Source organism: Kogia breviceps, chromosome 4, assembly GCF_026419965.1.
Source record: "Kogia breviceps isolate mKogBre1 chromosome 4, mKogBre1 haplotype 1, whole genome shotgun sequence".
NCBI classification, from domain to species: domain Eukaryota; kingdom Metazoa; phylum Chordata; class Mammalia; order Artiodactyla; family Physeteridae; genus Kogia; species Kogia breviceps.
Genome location: NC_081313.1, coordinates 50,422,234 through 50,442,009, shown reverse-complemented (window position 1 = coordinate 50,442,009; position 19,776 = coordinate 50,422,234). Strand labels below are relative to the sequence as shown.

General features: G+C 34.0%; 1 protein-coding gene across 8 annotated transcripts in view; it reads right to left on the bottom strand.

Annotated features, from left to right (window-relative positions):
• The window catches only part of RNF180 (ring finger protein 180), a 299,183-nt gene that overhangs the window by 237,330 nt on the left and 42,077 nt on the right, over window positions 1–19,776 (bottom strand). For 4 of the 8 annotated variants that reach the window (XM_059062298.2, XM_067031022.1, XM_067031023.1 and 1 more), the window contains 3 exons: window positions 9,091–9,186; window positions 6,514–7,473; window positions 3,627–3,662 (listed from right to left, as the gene is read on the bottom strand). In XM_059062298.2, coding sequence (XP_058918281.1) covers window positions 3,627–3,662; window positions 6,514–7,473; window positions 9,091–9,186 — 1,092 coding nt within the window. Of the gene's footprint in view, window positions 1–3,626; window positions 3,663–6,513; window positions 7,474–9,090; window positions 9,187–9,844; window positions 9,954–19,776 lie in introns of all 8 variants that reach the window. The other 4 variants (XM_067031024.1, XM_067031025.1, XM_067031026.1 and 1 more) reach the window with 4 other exon arrangements.

Genomic DNA, 19,776 nt, shown 5'->3' with positions numbered 1-19,776 from the left:
ACAGTAAAATGTGTCATCTAATTAAAATTTTAGTTATTTTCATTACTGAAGCTTCATTAGTGACGCTTTTTATTTCAATAAACCATTAATTTTCTTCTTTAGAAACAGAACAAATGGGGAATAACTGTTCAATACGTGAATTACTATTATAATTAAGAAGCACAAATATTTTAATTTAAAAAGATAACCAAAAATATATTTAGAATATGATTTGTGTATGATTTCAACATGATGAATCAAGTGATAAAAGATTAAGTGGACTCCTTCAAAATCTGTGAAAAATTATCCCTATGTGCAAATCCAGGAAAATGAAACTTAATGCCTTTGTGGAAAATGTATATCTTCTCTAGGTAAACACAAATGAGTAGGTCTTTAATATAATTTATTGACCTCTATTCTCCCCAGTGCCTAAATCACACCCTTGTAATAATACAAGTAGTCTTAACTCATTTAGTTAACTCAGAACAACGTAATATAATCACTGTAGATGGTTCATTGATTTATTAAAAACCATGATACTTGGTCAATTATTTTATATTTTCATGCACAACATGTCACAGAAATGTAAGGTAAACTCTTTTCACAATAGTCTCCTGTGGGTTTAAAGAGACATTTTCTTTTATTCATACTAAATAAGCTCAAGGTTAAGAAATGTCAACACAGAAGAACAAACAAAATGTTTAAATAGAATTATTTTAAAATATTATACAGCTATACTACTGGCAGCTTTACATTCTCTCAATCCAGAGGAAGAAATATTCTTCCACTGGATGAAGTTTTAAAATTTCCTCAGAATGCTAATATTTCAGTCTTTGCATGATTATAGTAGCCACTTAGACAAACTACGTGGGCTAACAAAAGTCTCAAAGGAAATTAGAAAACAGTTTGAACCGAATTAAAAACACAACATAAAAGTCATGGGTTGTAGCTCATGCAGTAACTAAAGGGAAATTTATAGCAATACATGCTTAGATGAGATAAAAAAGGATTTCCAATCGAAAACTTAAGTTTCTCCCATAAAAAATAGTTTATAAGAGAAAGGAAAATAAAGTCAAAGCAAGCAGAAGGAAGTCAGTAATAAAAGTAAGACCAGAAATCAATGACTTTGAAAACAAAAAATAATAGAAAAAAATAATTGAAATCAAAAGCTGGTTCTTTGAAAAGATCAGTAAAATTGATAAACCTCCAGCAAAACTAAAAGCAAGAGGGGAGGGGAGGGAAGGGGAGAGAAGGAGAGACGAGACATAAATTGTTATTATCAGGATTGAAAAGGGGATATCATTACAGACCCAACAGACATTAAAGGGATAATAAGGGAATACTATGAACATTCTACACACATGTTTTCAACAACTTAGATAATGCACTGAAAACAACTACCAAAATAATCCAATATGAAATAGATAACCTGAATTGTCCTATAAACATTAAAGAAACTGAATTCATAGTTAAATTCACCTCCTTCACCCACCCCCACCCCCAAAACCTCCAGGCCCAGGTAGTTTCATTACCAAATATTTAAGAAAAAGTAATATTAAGTCTTCACAATATTTTCCATAAAACACAACAGGAAAGAACAATTCTTAATTCATTTTATACGGCCAGCACTACCATGATATCAAATCAGAAAAAGACTGTACAGAAATAGAGTAAGCATCAGGATAATATCCTTCATGTACAGAGGCAAAAAAACAAAGAAACCAAAAAAACTCTCAGAAAATATTGGCAAGTAGTATCCAGCAATATACAGAAAGAAAAATACAACATAACAAAGTATTTACTGTGGGAATGAAACACTGGCTCAATATTTGATAATCACTTAATATTCACATTAAAAACACATAATCATATCAATTGATACAGAAAAAGCATTTGACAAAATTCAACATCCATTCATGATAAAACTTTCAGCAAACTAGGAATAGAAGAAAACATCCTCAACCTGATAAAGGGCATCTACCTAAAACCCATAGCTAACATAGTACTTAATGGTGAAAGACTGAGTGCTTTCCTCCTAACATCAGGAAAAACACAAGGATACCTGCTCTCATCACTTCTACTCAACACTGTACTAGATGTTCTAGCTCACTCAGTAACACAAAAAAAGAAATAATCAAATTGGAAAGGAAGAAGTAAGACTTTTTATTTGCAGATATGATCATCTAAGTAGAAAACCCAGTGAAATCTACAAAACCCCTGCTATTCCTGACAGGTAAAATTAGAAAGGTTGTAAGATATAAGATTAACACCAAAAATCAATTGTATTGCTATATATTATTCATGAACAAATGGAAATTAAGATTTAATAATACTATTTACCAACAGTATAAAAATATAAATACTTAGGGATAAATCTGACAAGAGATGTCAAAGACCTGTACTATCAACAGCACAAGATATAAAGTCAAAACAAAATAAATTTTTTCTGTACACTAGTGATCTATAATTATAAATCAAAACAATTTTTTAAATTAACAATAACACAAAGAGTAAATACTTAGGTATAAATCTAACAGTATATGCACACGTTCTGAATGCTGAAAATTGCAAAATACTGATGAAAGAGATCAAAGACCTAAATAAATGGAGAGACATATCATGTTCATGGACTGGAAAAAAAAACACAGTAAAGATTTTGGTTCTCCCCAAGTTGATCTATTTTTTGTAAAGATAAAAAGGTTGATTCTAAATTTTATATGGAAAGGCAAAGGAACTAGAATAAAACAATTTTGAAAATGAAAAATAAAGTTGGAGGAATCACAGTACCCTATTTTAATGAGTTAGTATAAAGCTAAAAAAACAAGAAAGAGGTCTATTGGCAAAGAGAGAGACACAAAAATAAACTGAACAGAGAGTCCAGAAAAAGACCACAAATATAGAGCCAGTTGATTTCTGACAAAGCTGCAAAAGCATTTCAATGGAGAAAGGACAGTGTTTTCAACAAATAGTTCTGGAACAATCAAGCATCTCTATGTAAAACAAGGGACCTCAACCTAAATTTCACACTTTATTAAAAAAAACACAAAATGAGTTATAATTCTCAATATAAAACTTAAAACTATGTAACTTTTATAAGAAACCATAGGAGAAAATCTTCATAACCTAGGGTTAGGCAAAGAGTTCTTAGATAGGACACCAAAAGCATGATCCATTAAAAATAAATTTGAGAAACTGGACTTCATCAAAATTAAATACATTTCCTCTATAGGAAAAAAATTTTTTTCTGAGAGAATAAAAGGACAAGCTACAGACTGGGAGAAAATCTTTACAAATCACATACTCAATGAAGAACTTATATCCAAAGTATATAAAGAACTTTCAAGATTCAACACAAAGAACACAACTCAATTAAGAAAATGACTAAAAGATTTGAAAAGATACTTCACTAAACAATATATATAAATGGCAAAATAAGCACTTGAAAAATGGTGAACATCATTAGGGAAATATCATTAGGGAAATGCAAACGAAAACCAGAATGTGATACCACTATGTATCTATTAATGTCAAAATTTTAAGGGTACCAGGTGTTTGTGAGGATACACTGCAAAAGGAACTCTCATACATTGCTGCTTGGAATGCAAAATAGTATAGCCATTCAGAAAAACAATTTGACAGTTACTTACCATATGATCCAGCAATCCCACTCCTGGACATTTACCCTAGAGAAATGAAAGCTTAGGTTCACACAAAAACCTGTACATGAATGTTTATAACAGCTCTATTCATAATTGCCAAAACCTGGAATAACCTACCTCTGCTCAACAAGTAAATGGATAAACTGTGGTTCATTAATACAAAGGAATACTATTAAGGAATAAAAATAACAAACTAGAGATATATGCAACAACTTGGATGAATCTGACAGGTAATTATGCTGAGTAAAAGAAGCCAGTCTCAAAACATTATATAGTATATGTTCTAATTTTATAACATTACATTATTATTTTATAAAATTATCAAAAAGACAAACTAAAGTAATGGGGAACAGATTAGTGGTCTTCAGGAATTAGGGATGGGACAAAGGTGTGATTATAAAGATATAATCATGGCACAATTATAAAGACACAAGGGAAATTTGGGGTGGGGCTGATGGAAGTGTTTGGGACCCCCAATGTGGTGATTGTTATATGAATCTATACATATGTTTAAATCATAGAGCTGTATGCCAAGAATAAATCAACTTTATTTCATGATAATTAAAAAAGAAAACCAAAACCAAAAAGACTGTGTTGAATAAAAGAAGGGTTAGCTCAGCACTCTTTCCCCAAAGTAGATGCTCAATTAACATTTGCTGAACAAAAACACTGAAAACTGGCTGTAGTTTCTGCTTTAACAATAATCTCATTTACATCCCTAAGCTTCAAAAATTTAAGTAACTTTTTGTAGCATCATTAACATTTTCTATCATGGTATCTGCCACAGAAAGATGTCTAGTTTACACACAAAAAAATTTAAAATGTCAAATGAAAGTCAGAAATCTAGATATCTCAACCAATTATTTTAAACTTTAAAAAGATTACCATTAATAATAGGTAACTTTTTCTTTATATCTTGTATGCATATTTTTCTCATTAAAAAAGGGGCAGGATCTGTTTTGAAGTCATTACCCAAAGGCATGGTATACAAAACAGATATCTGATATCTGTTTTAGAATCAACTAATCTTTATTAAACATTAAACGAGATGAATAGCTAAGCCATTAATTTTGCTCAAATATCAACTCTTCCTAGGATTTATCCTTTTCCTTGAATTAGTAAAACTATTAAAAATTCTTCTTCCTTCTGACCCAAACCACAGTGTGTACTCACACTGTGAATTCATGTCATTTCTATGCTGCTACCTGTTTTTAGATTTTCTTTGCTAAGGACACATTGGGCATTTGTTTGCCTGTAGCTCCTATGCAATCAACCAAACCTATTAGGATCCCACCATATCATTCCTGTACTGACCTGTCACAGGTCTAAGACTCATTCACTTCGATCAATTAGCTAAGCAGATTGGTTAAATCACATGTGTGTGAATGAATAAAAGCAACCTTATCAAAAAAAAAAAAAAAGACCATTAATTTTGGTCTTACTTTGCTTTAAACTGTGTGAAAAAGAGTGTTCCTATGTTAGAAAATGATTAAAAATATAACTGAGGTTTTCAGAAGTACCTAGCCTAAGAATTATACACATTTTGAAAATTGTAAAAAATGTTATTTGCATATTTACAGCACAGAACAAGTATAATTTTCATACTTCTTTGAAATCTCTATTTGTTAAGAGAATTATTTCAGAAGCCTCCACATTGTTTTTAAGGTATTTGTTCTGTTCACTTAACATAACATATGATAATCTCCAATTTATCTAGGTTTAAGTCAAATTTTCAATAAAATTTTTGAATTTTACAGCTTTGATAAGTTAAACTATAAAGTATATTATAATGGTGCTATAAAACATATTCTTTTTTACATCCTACAGTATACTCTTTGATGTCACATTACACCATCACTTGCAAAGAAACCAAATTGAAATGCTTTTGTCAGAAACCAGTCAAAAATATAAAAACAATTACTTATACTATCTAACCAAAAGATGAAAAATACCTAACATGATTGAGGCACTTAATGCAGTAATTTTATTTTATTCAGTCCAAGAGTAGAATCATAAACAATAATGAGTTTGCTTAACTAAGAATGAACTATTATGTAAAGTTGTAGCTTTCTGTATTTTAGCTCTGAGGACACTGTTAATATTCAATATACTAATTAATAAGGACTGCTATCTATTATGACCAAATAATGAAGGCAATTTGCAAAAATAGTTTATACAGAAATAAGCTGGTCCTCAAACTTCTAAATTTTCATAAGCACCTCATCCACTGGTTTTAACTGGTTTCCTCAGTGCCTAATATTGGTTTCCTTCACACACCCCACACCTGAACGTATCATTATAGGTACAGGAGTTCAAACCACAGAGAAACATCCTCTCCTATAAAATTACAGTAAGGGTCAATTATCCTTTAGATAATTTTCACAATTTAGCACAGTTAATCATATCTGGCTCATGTGGGCACATAATTAAACAGGGCTCCTTGAAAATATCCATTTAAACTAAATGTAATGAAAGTGAATGAATTTGTCACTACATTGGGTTTACTTAGGGAAACATTTTTGTTTCAATTTAACCTGAAAAAACAGCACTGCAAAACAATCCTAACATGAATATATTTAAAATGTGTATGACAACCTAGTCTCAATATCATGAGATGAATGTTCCTGTAAAATATTAGCAAAATTGGGAAAAACTTCACAAAAGGGCATTTTCTGAACATGTGTTAGCACAGAGACATGGTTATACATGTCAGTTATAATAGAGCTACATGATCATTAAGTTCATTTGGGAGAAATGTCATTTCAAAAATCACTCAAATCAAGTTTTTATAATATAGGTAATTCAAAGTTAGCTCCTCTCCCCAAAGCCTGACATTTATAATACAGAATTTTTAGTAAACTCTTTTAAAAATTACCTGCTTCTGCAGCCATCTTTCATGCCTTCGTTGTTTCCGTCTCAGATTCTTCAGCTTGCTCTTTTCTCTCTTACTGAGCCTCTGATTAATGGCACCCAACGAAAAACTGCCTGAGTGCAGAAAGTCCAGAGGAGAGAGGTGCTCTTGCTGGTCTGGGGCCTCCAGTGTGCTCCTGCCAGCTGAGGGCAGGTCCATCAGGAAAGTCAGGTTGTTAGAACTAGCATGACCAGAGTACACTGCAGAAGCTTCTAGACCACACTGAAATTCTCCTCCTCTTTGTGTCTGGGTCTCACGGGGAGTCACTGAAAATCTTTGCAGCAGCATATTAGGATCAAAACTGGATGAAATCTGAAAGGAATGATTATTTTTACTCGATTCTAAAGGCAAGCCCGAAAGGTCAATAGGCTGCGTTTCATTTAGTCTGGGATACACAGTAGTCTTACTATGGATTTCATATAAAGTGGGTAATAAAGTCAGTTTCTCACTGATGTCCAGATCCAAGCTATGTGATTTTCTATGAAAAGCTCTCGTAGTGCATCTGCCGGTCACAAGCTGCGGAACAAAAAGCTGATATTTTGGATCTGATGCTTTGAAGAGCACTTTTTCGTTCTTCATCTTGAAATATGTTGACCGTACCTCCAGGCAGAGTGCTTCCGTTAATCTTCCAGGACCATTATTATTTTGGGCCATGTTTAAAAGCCTGTGATTTCTGTTTTTGGAGGCGTCACCTGTCAGCAGAGTTTCCTTGTCACAACCTGACTGAACTCTAGGATGTGACAAGTATTTCAGCGAGGGTCTCATTAGTCGGCCTGACCGTGTTGGCTGATAATCAGTCCGGCTTTTGGAGAGATGTACAGCTGCAAGCTGGCCACAGGAACATTTTGGAGTGCTGACAAAATTAAAGCCCCCTAAACGGGCCCCACAGAAAGGGCAATTCAGTTTTCCAACTGTCCACTGGGCCTACAGGTAATAAAGGAAAATAAAAACAATTCTTTCTTTGTAAAGTAACCAAAGAGAATGCGAGCTGTTTTTTTGTTTGTGGTTTTATTGTTTGTTTGTTCTTTAAAGCCAGCCACATGAAAGTTTTCTATGCCACAGAAAAGGCCAGCATTCTGTTTTCTGATTAGTAGACAGAACAGTCTACTAGATGGAAACAAGCCTTCCAATAAACAGAGATAAGAAGCTCCAAAGGTCTAGAATGATAACATATTGCACATCACACCCATCTAAACGATACTCCTAAGAATTCTAAAAGAGTCTCTTAAACAATAGGCTGAATATGGATACAGTGTGAACTAATGAAAAGAAAAATACACTATGGAACCAGGAAGCAAATCAGTCTACAGAGCTTAATTTGCAAGTAAAATCTCACAGAAAAGTGTCTGTTTTGATACACTTCTTGCATACCAAGCACTGTGGGAGGGAACTTTACCCAACCAACAGAATAAAGCTCTTCCTGCCTTTTTACATACAACCAAAAGATATTGGTTGCATACATCAGTTACTTCATTTTCTATACTCAGATTACAAATTAATAATGAACTAACTTAAAGTTATCTTTTCAACAGAGATAGTAGGACATCTACAGTGCCCTAATACATTTTCTAAAGTTCAGGACACTAATAAGCAGAGCACTGGCATTTTCCCAAGAAATCATTACAATGTGAGAATGGATGCAAGGGATATCTAGCTAATGTTATTCTTTAACAAAAAAAGTAAGCTAGTCAGTGGAGAAAGGCAACTATATTGTTCCAAAAATCATATTACTTATACTTTTCTAATACTTAGCTGCTTTGAATTATGAGAAATAATGATGCCACACTGACAAGATGAATTCCTACTCATAATATTTCATTAAGGATCCTTAAAAGTGTGTTTTTTTGATACTGATTGTGCTAATGAGTCATTAATTTTCCAGTTTATTTTACATTTGTGTAATGAGACACATAGGATATTTCATTCACTCAATAGGTACTGTTCTAGGTGCTGGGGATATAGTACATAATGAACAAAATATAAAAACTTCTGACTTCATGGAGTTTATATACTAGAAGAGGAGCTAGGTAACTAACAAGATCAGTAAGCCCTTTGTGTGTGTGTAATATATATGCATATGTGGATATGCATATGAATGTGTATAATAATTTATATATGTCGTATATACTTAAGCATATTTAAAGTTCTATATATCACTTATAATGTGTGTGTAAAACATAGATAGGTATATAAAGTACAGAAGGGAGAAAGGAAGCGTTGAGAGTAGTAATAGTGGGGAGAGGCAGCTAATAGATTGGCCAGGCAATGCCTTACTGAGAATAAAGCCCTAAGGAAATGAAGAAACAGGTAAGTAGTTGTGGGAAGAGAATTCAAGGAAGGGGAAATACCAAGTGCAAAGTCTGAGATATAAAAGTACTCAGAGCACTCCAGTAATAATGAAGAAACCAGTAAGCGTAATCAAGTTACACACCCTTTCATGTCTCTTGAAACAATGCATCCAAGAAAAATAGCTCTAAAATGAGGATGAAACTTTCTGAAGGTAGTATATTCCTAATTTTACTCAGAAACTATGGAACTTACTTTTTGTATTAGGCAGTGTATCCATTCTGGAAGGGCTTCTATATCCATATGCCACACATGACAAATATGTTGGTCATCAGTTGAATCATGTCTATCCTGTTATATCAAAATGCATGATATTAGTCATGACTAGTTCAGAATTTATTACACAAAATTCATATTTGAGTAAAACACACAAAAAAACTTTCAATTTTAGATAGGAAGGAAATACATACTGCCCTCTTCTCCTTACTCCCATTGCCAAAGACAAACCCAGAAAGAAAAGGGTTTTTTTTCAGGGAATAGCCACGTTTAAATTGAGCAGAAAAAAAAAAAAAAGATTCCTCCATTTCATTGAGTTCATCAAATTAAATTTAAAATTGAGCAGAAAGTTACTGAATGGACAAATCTGGTGCCCAGTTTTTTCTGTGTGTGAGTAAAAATACTACCATTCATGACAACTTTCCCCAGCCTTCAATCTCTGATTCTGTCTGGATTCTAATGACAGAATAAAGGAGTTGCTGTATTCTCTATCAAGATGCTCAAGAAAAGTTTAAGAGAATGGGAGAAGAGGAATAATTGTACAGGGAGCTAGAAAGGCTCCGACTAAATTTCAGCTGTGTAAGTACAACAAAAATTTCAAAAAGAGACAATTTTAGCCTTTTGAAGTAGGTTTGTAGAAATAAATGCAATATATAGTTGAGACACAATGACTTCTCAACATGTCAAAAAAATTCAGGGCAGGCCAGGGTGAAGATATGTGGTTCTTTACTACCTCTGTGACTGTAGGACAGCTGCTTTACCTCTCTGGCTCTCAGTTTCTTTTCCCGTAAAACACTGCTACATAACTGCTCAGGTCCCTTCTGGGTCTACAGAATTTCATTCTGTGAAATGACAGAAAGGGTTGATTGACAAGAACAGCACAAGGGTAGGCTCCTGTCCATATATCCTTTCCTAGGATCAGATTTTAAAAAGAAGTAGCTCTGCAAGTTGCCAAAGAATAGTTCTCTTTTATATTTCCAAAGTGGTTGTACTACTAGTTACTATAATCAGGTTATAACAAAGTAACAAACACAAGGAAATTATTAAGCATGACTTAGAAGTTTGTATTCACAGTGCTATGCTATGAATGAAAAAGGACTGAATCTCTTTAAGAAATTTTCACTGAATAATCTACATTAGATTATGACTTAGAGCCAGGATCACCCAGAATTTTTGTTTAATATCCCAAGAGGGTTCCTCTGGACCTTACATCACTTTTCTCCTCCATCAGTAGATGTTAAGGTACTAAATTGTTGCCCAGTGTAGACAAAAAGTTTCAGTGTAATTTATTTACATATTGGAAAGATCTATAAAGAAGTCATGTTAATCTAACTTTGGTCAGGAGCCCAAAAAATCAAAATATAAATTAAAAGTGGAAGGGACTTGAGCTATTGTTATAGGTTAGATCACATTTCATTATTTTGTATATTGTATACAGCAGTATTTTACATGCCAAAATAATAATTAGTGCTAAACCAAATTCAAGATTATAATGGTGAAAGAAAACTTTTGTTAAAAGGTTTAAAAATTTCCAATTCTAATGTTTTAAAACTCTGCAACATGGGTTGAAAATATTTCAATGGCAAATAGAAAATCTGTTGGGAAGAGTTTATAGTTGCCCGAAGAGAAACTTTACCATTTTATTCATGATGCCTAAACTCCAATTCTGGTTAACAAATGGAACTTCCCATGTCAATACAAGAATAATGAGGGCCAGGAAAGTGCTTGGCAATATGAAGAGGATATTACTGAACAGAAGTAAATTTAGGAACGGAAGAGGAGATGCTAGGAATACTCTCTAGCTCAAACATCTTACTGCTCCCTAATACATGTCTATTCACAAGAGTGTTAGGCAAACATACAAAGGTTTAATCTTATTCTAGATTATGATAAAATGATACAGCGAAAATTCAGGCAGAGAGAAATGTAATTCTTGGTTTCAAGATAGCAAAGTGAGTACATATTCCAGCCTATACTCCTTATCAAACCACAGAACCTACAAAAGATTTTTCAAAAAAAGGAATCAATAGATGAATGAGAAAATATGGATGGGAAGATTTCAATGGACCAAAAATTGTAAGGAACCTCTGAGAGATTAATGAGGGAAACAACAGCATACTGTATTCAAGTGCATAACAGATGAGAACACAAAGAATGGCCCATGCCAAAGTTGTGGAAAATAGAAGCAAAAAAGGGCCCTGGGCAACTATTAGGGGTAGATGTGAAGTCTGTCTGTCTCCAGGCAAGAGGATTACTTGGGGCAGAGAGAAATAGGGCAACATTTCTGAAAATGTGTCTGGAAAGGCCTGGTAAAAAATGGAAAGCATTTGCAGTATGTCCAGAAGATGAGCTACTGAGGACCAAACTCTATTCTTGCTGAAAATATTACCATATAAAAATATTACATTATTTAATATATTAACTATATCAACATATAAAGAATATGAAATAGATTTGTTTTAATAATAAGGTACACCTCTAACACACATTGTTTTTTTTTAAATCAAGTGAAAGAGAACTAAATATACTCTGAATTACGATACTAAAAGCATATACAACCTAAAGAAAACCAATACTACAACTTTTCTATGGAAACATACATATATAAATGGATAGAAAAGGTACCTTACAGGCTGTGTCCCAAGTTGATATCACTGGCTAGATTTGAAGAACGAAAGAATAGGGGTTCAGAACTAACTTCCTACCACAAACAACTAGGAAACCAGACAAAATGTAACAAAGAACTATTTTCAAACAGTGGGACAACAGGCAATAAAATACTGACTTCTGAGAGAAATAAATTAATTTAGCATACAGTCATCCAGACTTTCTTCCTGGTGGCAATTAACAGAGTACAGTACACATGAAGAAGGAACCTCAACAGAGTCTGGTCAATTTTCTGACTTGAGGAAACAAGAATCAGATTTTTTGGAGCTTAAGGTAAACTAAAATCTGCAGGACACAGTACCCAAGAGAAAGATTTTTTTTAGAAGTTCCAGAAATTTGTATATGGTTTCCCCTTGAGTCTCTGATCAAAGTCCAATATGGTCAAGCTTAGAGCAAAACTCCAGGAGGCTGTGCTAAGAACACCTGTACAGGGGAAAGAACAATTAGAGAGGCTATAAGCCAAATAACTCCAAGAGCTCACACAGGGCCAGGAAACATTATGTTCCATCCAGCCTGATGGAAAAGGACTCATTAAATAATGAAGCATTCAGTAGTGACCCAAAGGGTCATTCCATAAAAGTGGGACTAAATTAGCCTTAGAATAAGGACTACTCAAAACCTGCCCTAAAGAACCTAAAAATAAGCTTCTAAATTGTCAAAATTATCTAAAAACAAGTATTAGGCAGAACAAAATACAAAAGCCTTTAAAGGAATAAAACAAAGTATAACACTCCACAACATGAAATTTACAGTGTTTGGTATCCAAACAAAAATCCAACATGGTACAGGCCTGGGGGAGAGGAATAGCAGCCACTGAGGGAAATGGATAAAACTCTATCCAGATCCTTTCTCCTTGTCTCTCCAACAAAACAAAAGCCTTAAACTACTAGCGGAAGGACAATACACATTGTGCCCCTTACAGCACTGATGAACAGCAACAACAAAACCCTCAAATCCCTGAGAGAGTGGCAGGAATACATGCTGGACGCAAAACTATAACTGAAAGGCACAGGAGCACTGAGATGGCCAAACCCCTAAGATCCAAAAATGCAGTGCCTAAGGCAGTCAGGAAAGGAAGATGGATGTAAAGTAGGGGACAGAAAGGAAAAGATGGTACTGATGAGGATGAACTGAAACTCATGCCAGTTACACTGTCTCTGATCTTGATTATGTGGGTATATATTAGAGAAACTAGAACCCTTCATCACAGAGCTAAATATACTTCTATCTGACCCAGGAGGTAAAGTCTGAACTAGGATCCAGGGGAAGGCAAAGAAGTTATAGGCTTATTGAAGTTGCTGTCCCTCTTCAATAAGGCAAGCCAGCATAATAAAACTATGGGGATAGAGAAGAGATCAATAATTGTCAGGGTTGGGTGAGGGAGGAAAGGATTGAATATGAAGGGTGAGCATGAGAGAATTTAGGGAATACTGTAACTGTTCTGTATCTTGATTGTAGTTATGTATAATCAACCCTATTCATTTGTCAAAACCCAGGGAACTGTATACCAGAGTAATTTTACTATATATAAAATGTTATAAATGAAGGTGAAATAAAGACTTTTTCATAGGAACAAATCCTAAAAGAATTTATCATCAGTAAACTTGAACTATAAGACCTGGCAAAGGAAGTTCTGCAGGTACAAGAAAAATTTCATCAAATGAAACTTGGATCAACACAACTGAGTAAAGTGATCCTCAAATGGTAAATATGTTGGTAAATGTAAAATTTATTTTTTTCTTTTTAATTTTTGTTAAAGGACAGCTTACTTGTTAAAGCAGTTTGTTAAAAATATACTGTGGAGTTTTAAATGCAAAAATAAAATATTTGAAGACAACAACATGAAGAATAGGAAATGAGAAATGAAAGCATACTGAGTAAGATTCTCACTCTATATGTGGTATGGCATAGTATAATTTAAAGGAAGACTTTGATAAATTACAGATGCATATTGTAAACCAAAGATCAACCACTAAGGGAAAAAGAGTACCCTAAAAAGTCAACAGACATAAAAGGAATCCTGAAAATAACTTAATCCAAAAATGCAGTAAAAGAAAAAGAGAAGATAGAACATGAGACGAATAGGGAATAAATAAGATGTTACATTTAAGCTCAAACATATTTATACTCACATTAAATGTAATGATCTAAATACTCCAATTACAAATCAGAGGATATTAGACTGGATGACAAAGACTGAACTATACATCATATACAAGAAATTCATTTTTAATATAAAGGCACACACAGGTTTAGAATTTAAAGGATAAAAATTTTTATCATGCAAACATAAATCAAAGGAAAGCTAGAGTTGCTATATTAACATCAAAGTAGATTTCAGGACAAGGAATACTGTCAGGGATAAAAAAGAAACTTTTCATAATTATAAAGGAGTCAGTTCATCAGGAAGACATAACAATTGTAAATATGTATTCACCGAAGAGCAAATGTCAAAATACTTGAAGTAAAAGCTGACAGAACTTAAAAAGAAAATGGACAAATGCATAATTATAGTTGGAAATTTCAGCATTTGTCTTATAAAGTTGTATTACAAGTAGAAAGAAACTCAGTAAGAATACAGAACATTTAGACAACATCATCAATCAACTGACATTTGTGCAACACTATACCCAACAACACAGAATAGATATTTGTTTAAAGTACACATGGAATACGTTCCAAGAAAGACCATTTGTGGGACCACTATTTAGATTTGAAAGGAATGAAGTAATGCCAAATGTGTTCTCTACTATAATGGAATTAAATTAGAAAACAACAGCAGAAAGATATCTGAAAAATCCGCAAGTACTTGGAAATTAAAAAACATACTTCTAAAGAACCTATGGGTCAAAGAAGAAGTCACAAGAGAAATGAGAAAATACCTCAAATTGAATAAAAAGGAAAACACACATATTAAAATTTGTAAGATGCAGATAAAGCAGTGGTCATAGGATACTTTAGAATATAAATATATTTGACAAAATAAAGGATTCAATGATCTAAGCTTTTTCTTGCTCTACAAGAAGAACAAATTAAGACTAAAGTAAACACAAAGAAAATAATATATATCAGAAATAAATAAAATAAAAAATAGACAAACAATGAAACTGAAAGATATCAAAGAAAGATAAAACATGACCAATATTTGGGAAAAGGAGCGACATGGTTATAGAATCAATGACATTTAAACAATAATAATGTAATAGAGTGGACATTTTTTGAAAAAAGTTGGCAAATTAGATGAAATAAAATTCTTAAAAGATACAATTTACTTAATTGAATCAAGAAGAAATGGGCTATATGAACAGCTCTAAATCAATTAAGCTAAATTTGAAATTAAATCTTGTCTCCCACCAAAAACAAACTGCTCCAGGCCCAGATGGCTTTTCTGGTGAACTGTATCAAACAGTTAAGGAAGAAATGTACAAATCCTATACAAATTCTTTCAGAAAACTGAGTATGATGGACTGCTTCCCAACTCATTTTATGAGGCCAGCATTATCACAAAAATTTTTAAAGATAAAGACATTACAATAAAGGACATCCATGAAGGACAGGAACAAGATGATGGAGTAGGAAGACCCTGAGCTCACCTCCCCCAACAAAAACATCAAAACTACAACTACATATAGAGCAACTCTTGTTGAGAATGACCTGAACACTAGCAGGACAGATGGCTCTTTTACAACCAAGTTTATGAAAGAGAGAACCACACAGAGTCTGGTAGGAGAGGAAGAGAAGCATTTCTAGTTGCAACCCAGCCCCCTAGTGGATGACCAAGAAGAGGAAGGGGATATCACAGTCTTGGCATCCTCCCTAAGAAGTCAGGGGTTCAAGTCCCATATTAAGCACCCAGCCCTGGGGTCTGGCACCAGGAAGATGAGTCCCCTTGGATGCTTAGAAAATCAGTGGGACTTTCCAGAGGGTTGTTAAGAAACCAGGACTCTGCTCTTGAAGGGCATGCACACAGACTCGCTTGCTCCCAGTCCAAGCATAGAGGCAGCAGAATGAGAACTGCTTAGTGCTCTGACCAGCCTGCCAGGACCATCCCAGCATGCCCGCCCAACCTACACTGAGCACCTGCTCTAGCCCCTCCAGCTCAGGTACTGCTTCCCACCAATGTGGAGACTGCCATCACACATAGTAGGGAGAAGCACAGCCAGCTCAGAATGGCTGTCCCAGCCCCTTGGGCCCTGACACCCCCCACCAACCAAGGCAGAGACCACCATCACCATTGTATGCCTGCTGAGAAGAGGAGAAGCAAAACCATATCAAAACTGCTGCTCCAGCCTCTTGGGCCCTGACCTCACCCCTAACCAAGACAATCCAAGTCCAAGACCACCAATGCTCTGAGGGAAAAGCCCAATTCCCTCAGGGCTCCTGCTCTAGCCCCTCAGGCCACAGTTCCACCACCAGACAGGGGTGCAATTACCATCAAGTATGGGAAAAACCCTGACTCACACTGGGCTCTGGCTCTAGCTCATCCAACTTTGGCCCTACCTCCCACCAAGGCAGTGGTCAGCAGCACATCCCAGGAGAAGACATGGTCCATGATCACTTCAGATCCAACTCTCCTACCAATGCCATGGGACACAAGCAACCTGTATAGGGATGTTCCCACACACGGACACACCTTCAAGACCAGAATATGTAACTCTTTCACCTAATTTCATTAAAACAGAGAAAATCAAACAAAATAATAAAATAATAAAGGTTAGAATGGAAATAGAGACAAAAAATAGAAAAGATCAATGAAACTAAGAGCTGGTTTTTAAAAGATAAACAAAATTGATAAACATTTAGCCAGACTCATCAAGGAAAAAAAAATGAGGTCTAAAAATGAGGTCTAAACAAAATTAGAAATGAAAGAGAAGAAATTACAACCAATATCACAGAAATATAATCATAAGATAATACTATGAACAGGTACATGCTAACAAACTGGACAATCTAGAATAATTGGATAAATTTCTAGAAACATACAATCATCCAAGACTGAATAAAAAAGAATCAGAAAGTATAAATAGACCTATTACTAGTATTAAAATTGAATCAGTAATCAAAAAACTCCCAAAAAACCAAAGTCCATGACACAACAGCTTCCCAGGACAATTCTATCAAAAATTTAAAGAAGAGTTAATACCTATCCTCCTCAAAATATTCCAAAATATTGAACAGGAGGGAACAATTCCAAATTCATTCTATGAGGCCAGCATTACTCTGATACCAAAACCAGACAAAGACACTACCACTACAGAAAATTAGAGGCCAACATCCCTGATGAACACAGATGCGAAAATCTTCAATGAAATATTAGCAAATCAAATTCAACAATACATAAAAAGGATCATACATCATGATCAAGTGGGATTTATTCCATGGATACAAAGATGGTTCAACAATCACAAGTCAATCACCGTGATACATCACATTAACAAAACAAAGAATAAAAATTACACGATCATCTCAACAGATGCAGAAAAAGTACTTGACAAAATCCAACATCGATTCATGATTAAAAAAATCTTGACCAAGTTGGTATAGAGGGAACATATTTCAACATAGTAAACACCATTTATGACAAACTCACAGCTAGCATTCTACTCAACAGTGGAAAGTTCAAAGCTTTTTCTCTGAGATTAGAAATAAGACAAGCATAACACTGTAAATCAACTATACTTCAATTGAAAAAAAAGAAAAAAAAGACAAGGATACCCACTCTCAACACTTTTGCTCAACATAGTACTGGAAGTTCTAGCAACAGCAATCAGACTAGGAAAAAAAAAAAGGCATCCAAATTGCAAGGAAAGAAGTAAAACTGTCACTATTAACAAATGACATGCTACTGTACTATTCAGAAAACCCTAAACACTTCACCAAAAAACTATTAGCACTAATAAATGAATTCAATAAAGTTGCAGGATATAAGAAAAATATACAGAAATCTGTTGCATTTCTAAAGACTAATAATTAACTATAAGAAGGAGAAATCAAGAAAACAATCCCATTTACAATCATATCAAAAAGAATAAAATACCTAGGAATAACTTTAACCAAGAGGTGATGACTTGTACTTTGAAAACTACATGACACTGAAGAAAGAAATTTAAAATTATATAAATAAATGGAATGAAATCCCATGTTCATGGATTGGAAAAATTATTGTTGAAATGTCCATACTGCCCAAAGCATTCTACAGATTTAATGTAATCCCTACCAAAATACCCATTACATTTTTCACAGAACTAAAACAAATGATCCTAAAATTTGTATGGAACCACAAAAGACCCCAAGAAGCCAAAGCAATCTTGAGAAAAAAAGAACAAAGGTAAAAAGTATCATGCTCCCTGACTTCAGATTACACTACAAAAAAGCTACAGTTACCCAAACAGTATTGTACTGGCACAAAAACAGACACAAAGATCAATGGACATGCTTTTCCCTATACAATAGGGAAAAGACAGTTTCTTCAATAAGTGGTGTGGGGAAAATTGGAGAGCTACATGTAAAAGAATGAAATTAGAACATTTTTTCACACCATATATAAAAATAAATTCAAAATGTATTAAAGACCAAAATGTAAGACCTGAAACCACAAAACTCCTAGAAGAAAACATAGGCGGTATGGTCTTTGACACTGATCTTAGCAATATTTTCTTTGAATTTGTCTCCTTAAGCATGGAATACAAAAGTGAAAACAAACAAATTGGACCTAATCAAACTTAAAAGCTTTTACACAGTGAAGGAAACCATCAACAAAATGGAAAGGCAACTTAATGAATGGGAAAAGATATTTGCAAATGATGTAACTGATAAAGGGTCAATATCTGAAATAGATAAAGAACTCACACAACTAAATATCAGATAGAACAAACAATACAGTTAAAAAATGGTCAGAGGGGCTAAACAGGCATTTTTCTAAAGAAGACATACAGATGGACAATAGGCACATGAAAAAATGTTCAACATCCCTAGTCATCAGGGAAATGCAAATCAAAACCATAATGAGATATCACCTCACACCTGTCAGAATGACTACCATCACAAAGATGAGAAATAACACGTGTTGACAAGGATGAGGAGAAAAGGAAACCCTCAAGTACTGCTGGTGGGAATATAAATTGGTACAGCCACTACTGAAAATAGTATGCAGGTTCCTCAAAAAAAAAAAAAATTGTGCTACCATATGATCCAGTAATTCCACTTCTGGGCATTTATCTGAAGAAAACAAAAACTATACTTCAAAAAGATATATGCATCCCAATGTTTACGGCAGCCTTACAACAGTCAAATATGGAAACAACAAAGATGTCCCTCAATGGATAAAGAAAATGTGGTATATGTGTTTTTGTATGTGTATAGACACACACACACACACACAACTGAGTGTCGCTCAGCCATAAATAAGAGTGAAATCCTGCCATCTGTGACAACATGGATGGACCTGGATGACATTATGCTAGTAAAATAAGTCAGAGAGAGAAAGATAAATACTGCACATTTTCACTTACATGTGGAATCTAAAAAACAAAACAAACAAAGAAATATAACAAAACAGTAACAGACTCACAGATACAGAGAACAGACTGGTGGTTGCCAAAAGGGAGAGGAATAAGAGGAGGGCTAAAATGGGTGAAAAGGATTAAGAAGTACAAATAACTAGGTATAAAATACATAAGTTACAAGGGCATAATGTACAGCATATGGAGTAAATATTTTATAATAACTATGCAAAGTATAATACATAAAAATATCAAATTACTATGCTGTATATCTGGAATTAATATAATATTGTAAGTTAACTATACTTTGAATAAAAAAAAGAAAAAAAAAGACATCCACAGACGAACATCTCTCTTAAACAAAGCATCAAAATCCTTGATAAAATATTAGTAAAATTTAGCAATAGATTATCATATATAGGTAGAAAATACTAAGGGATCCACAAAAAGCAACTAAAAAGTGAGTTTAGCATAATATGTTTGCAGGATATAAAGT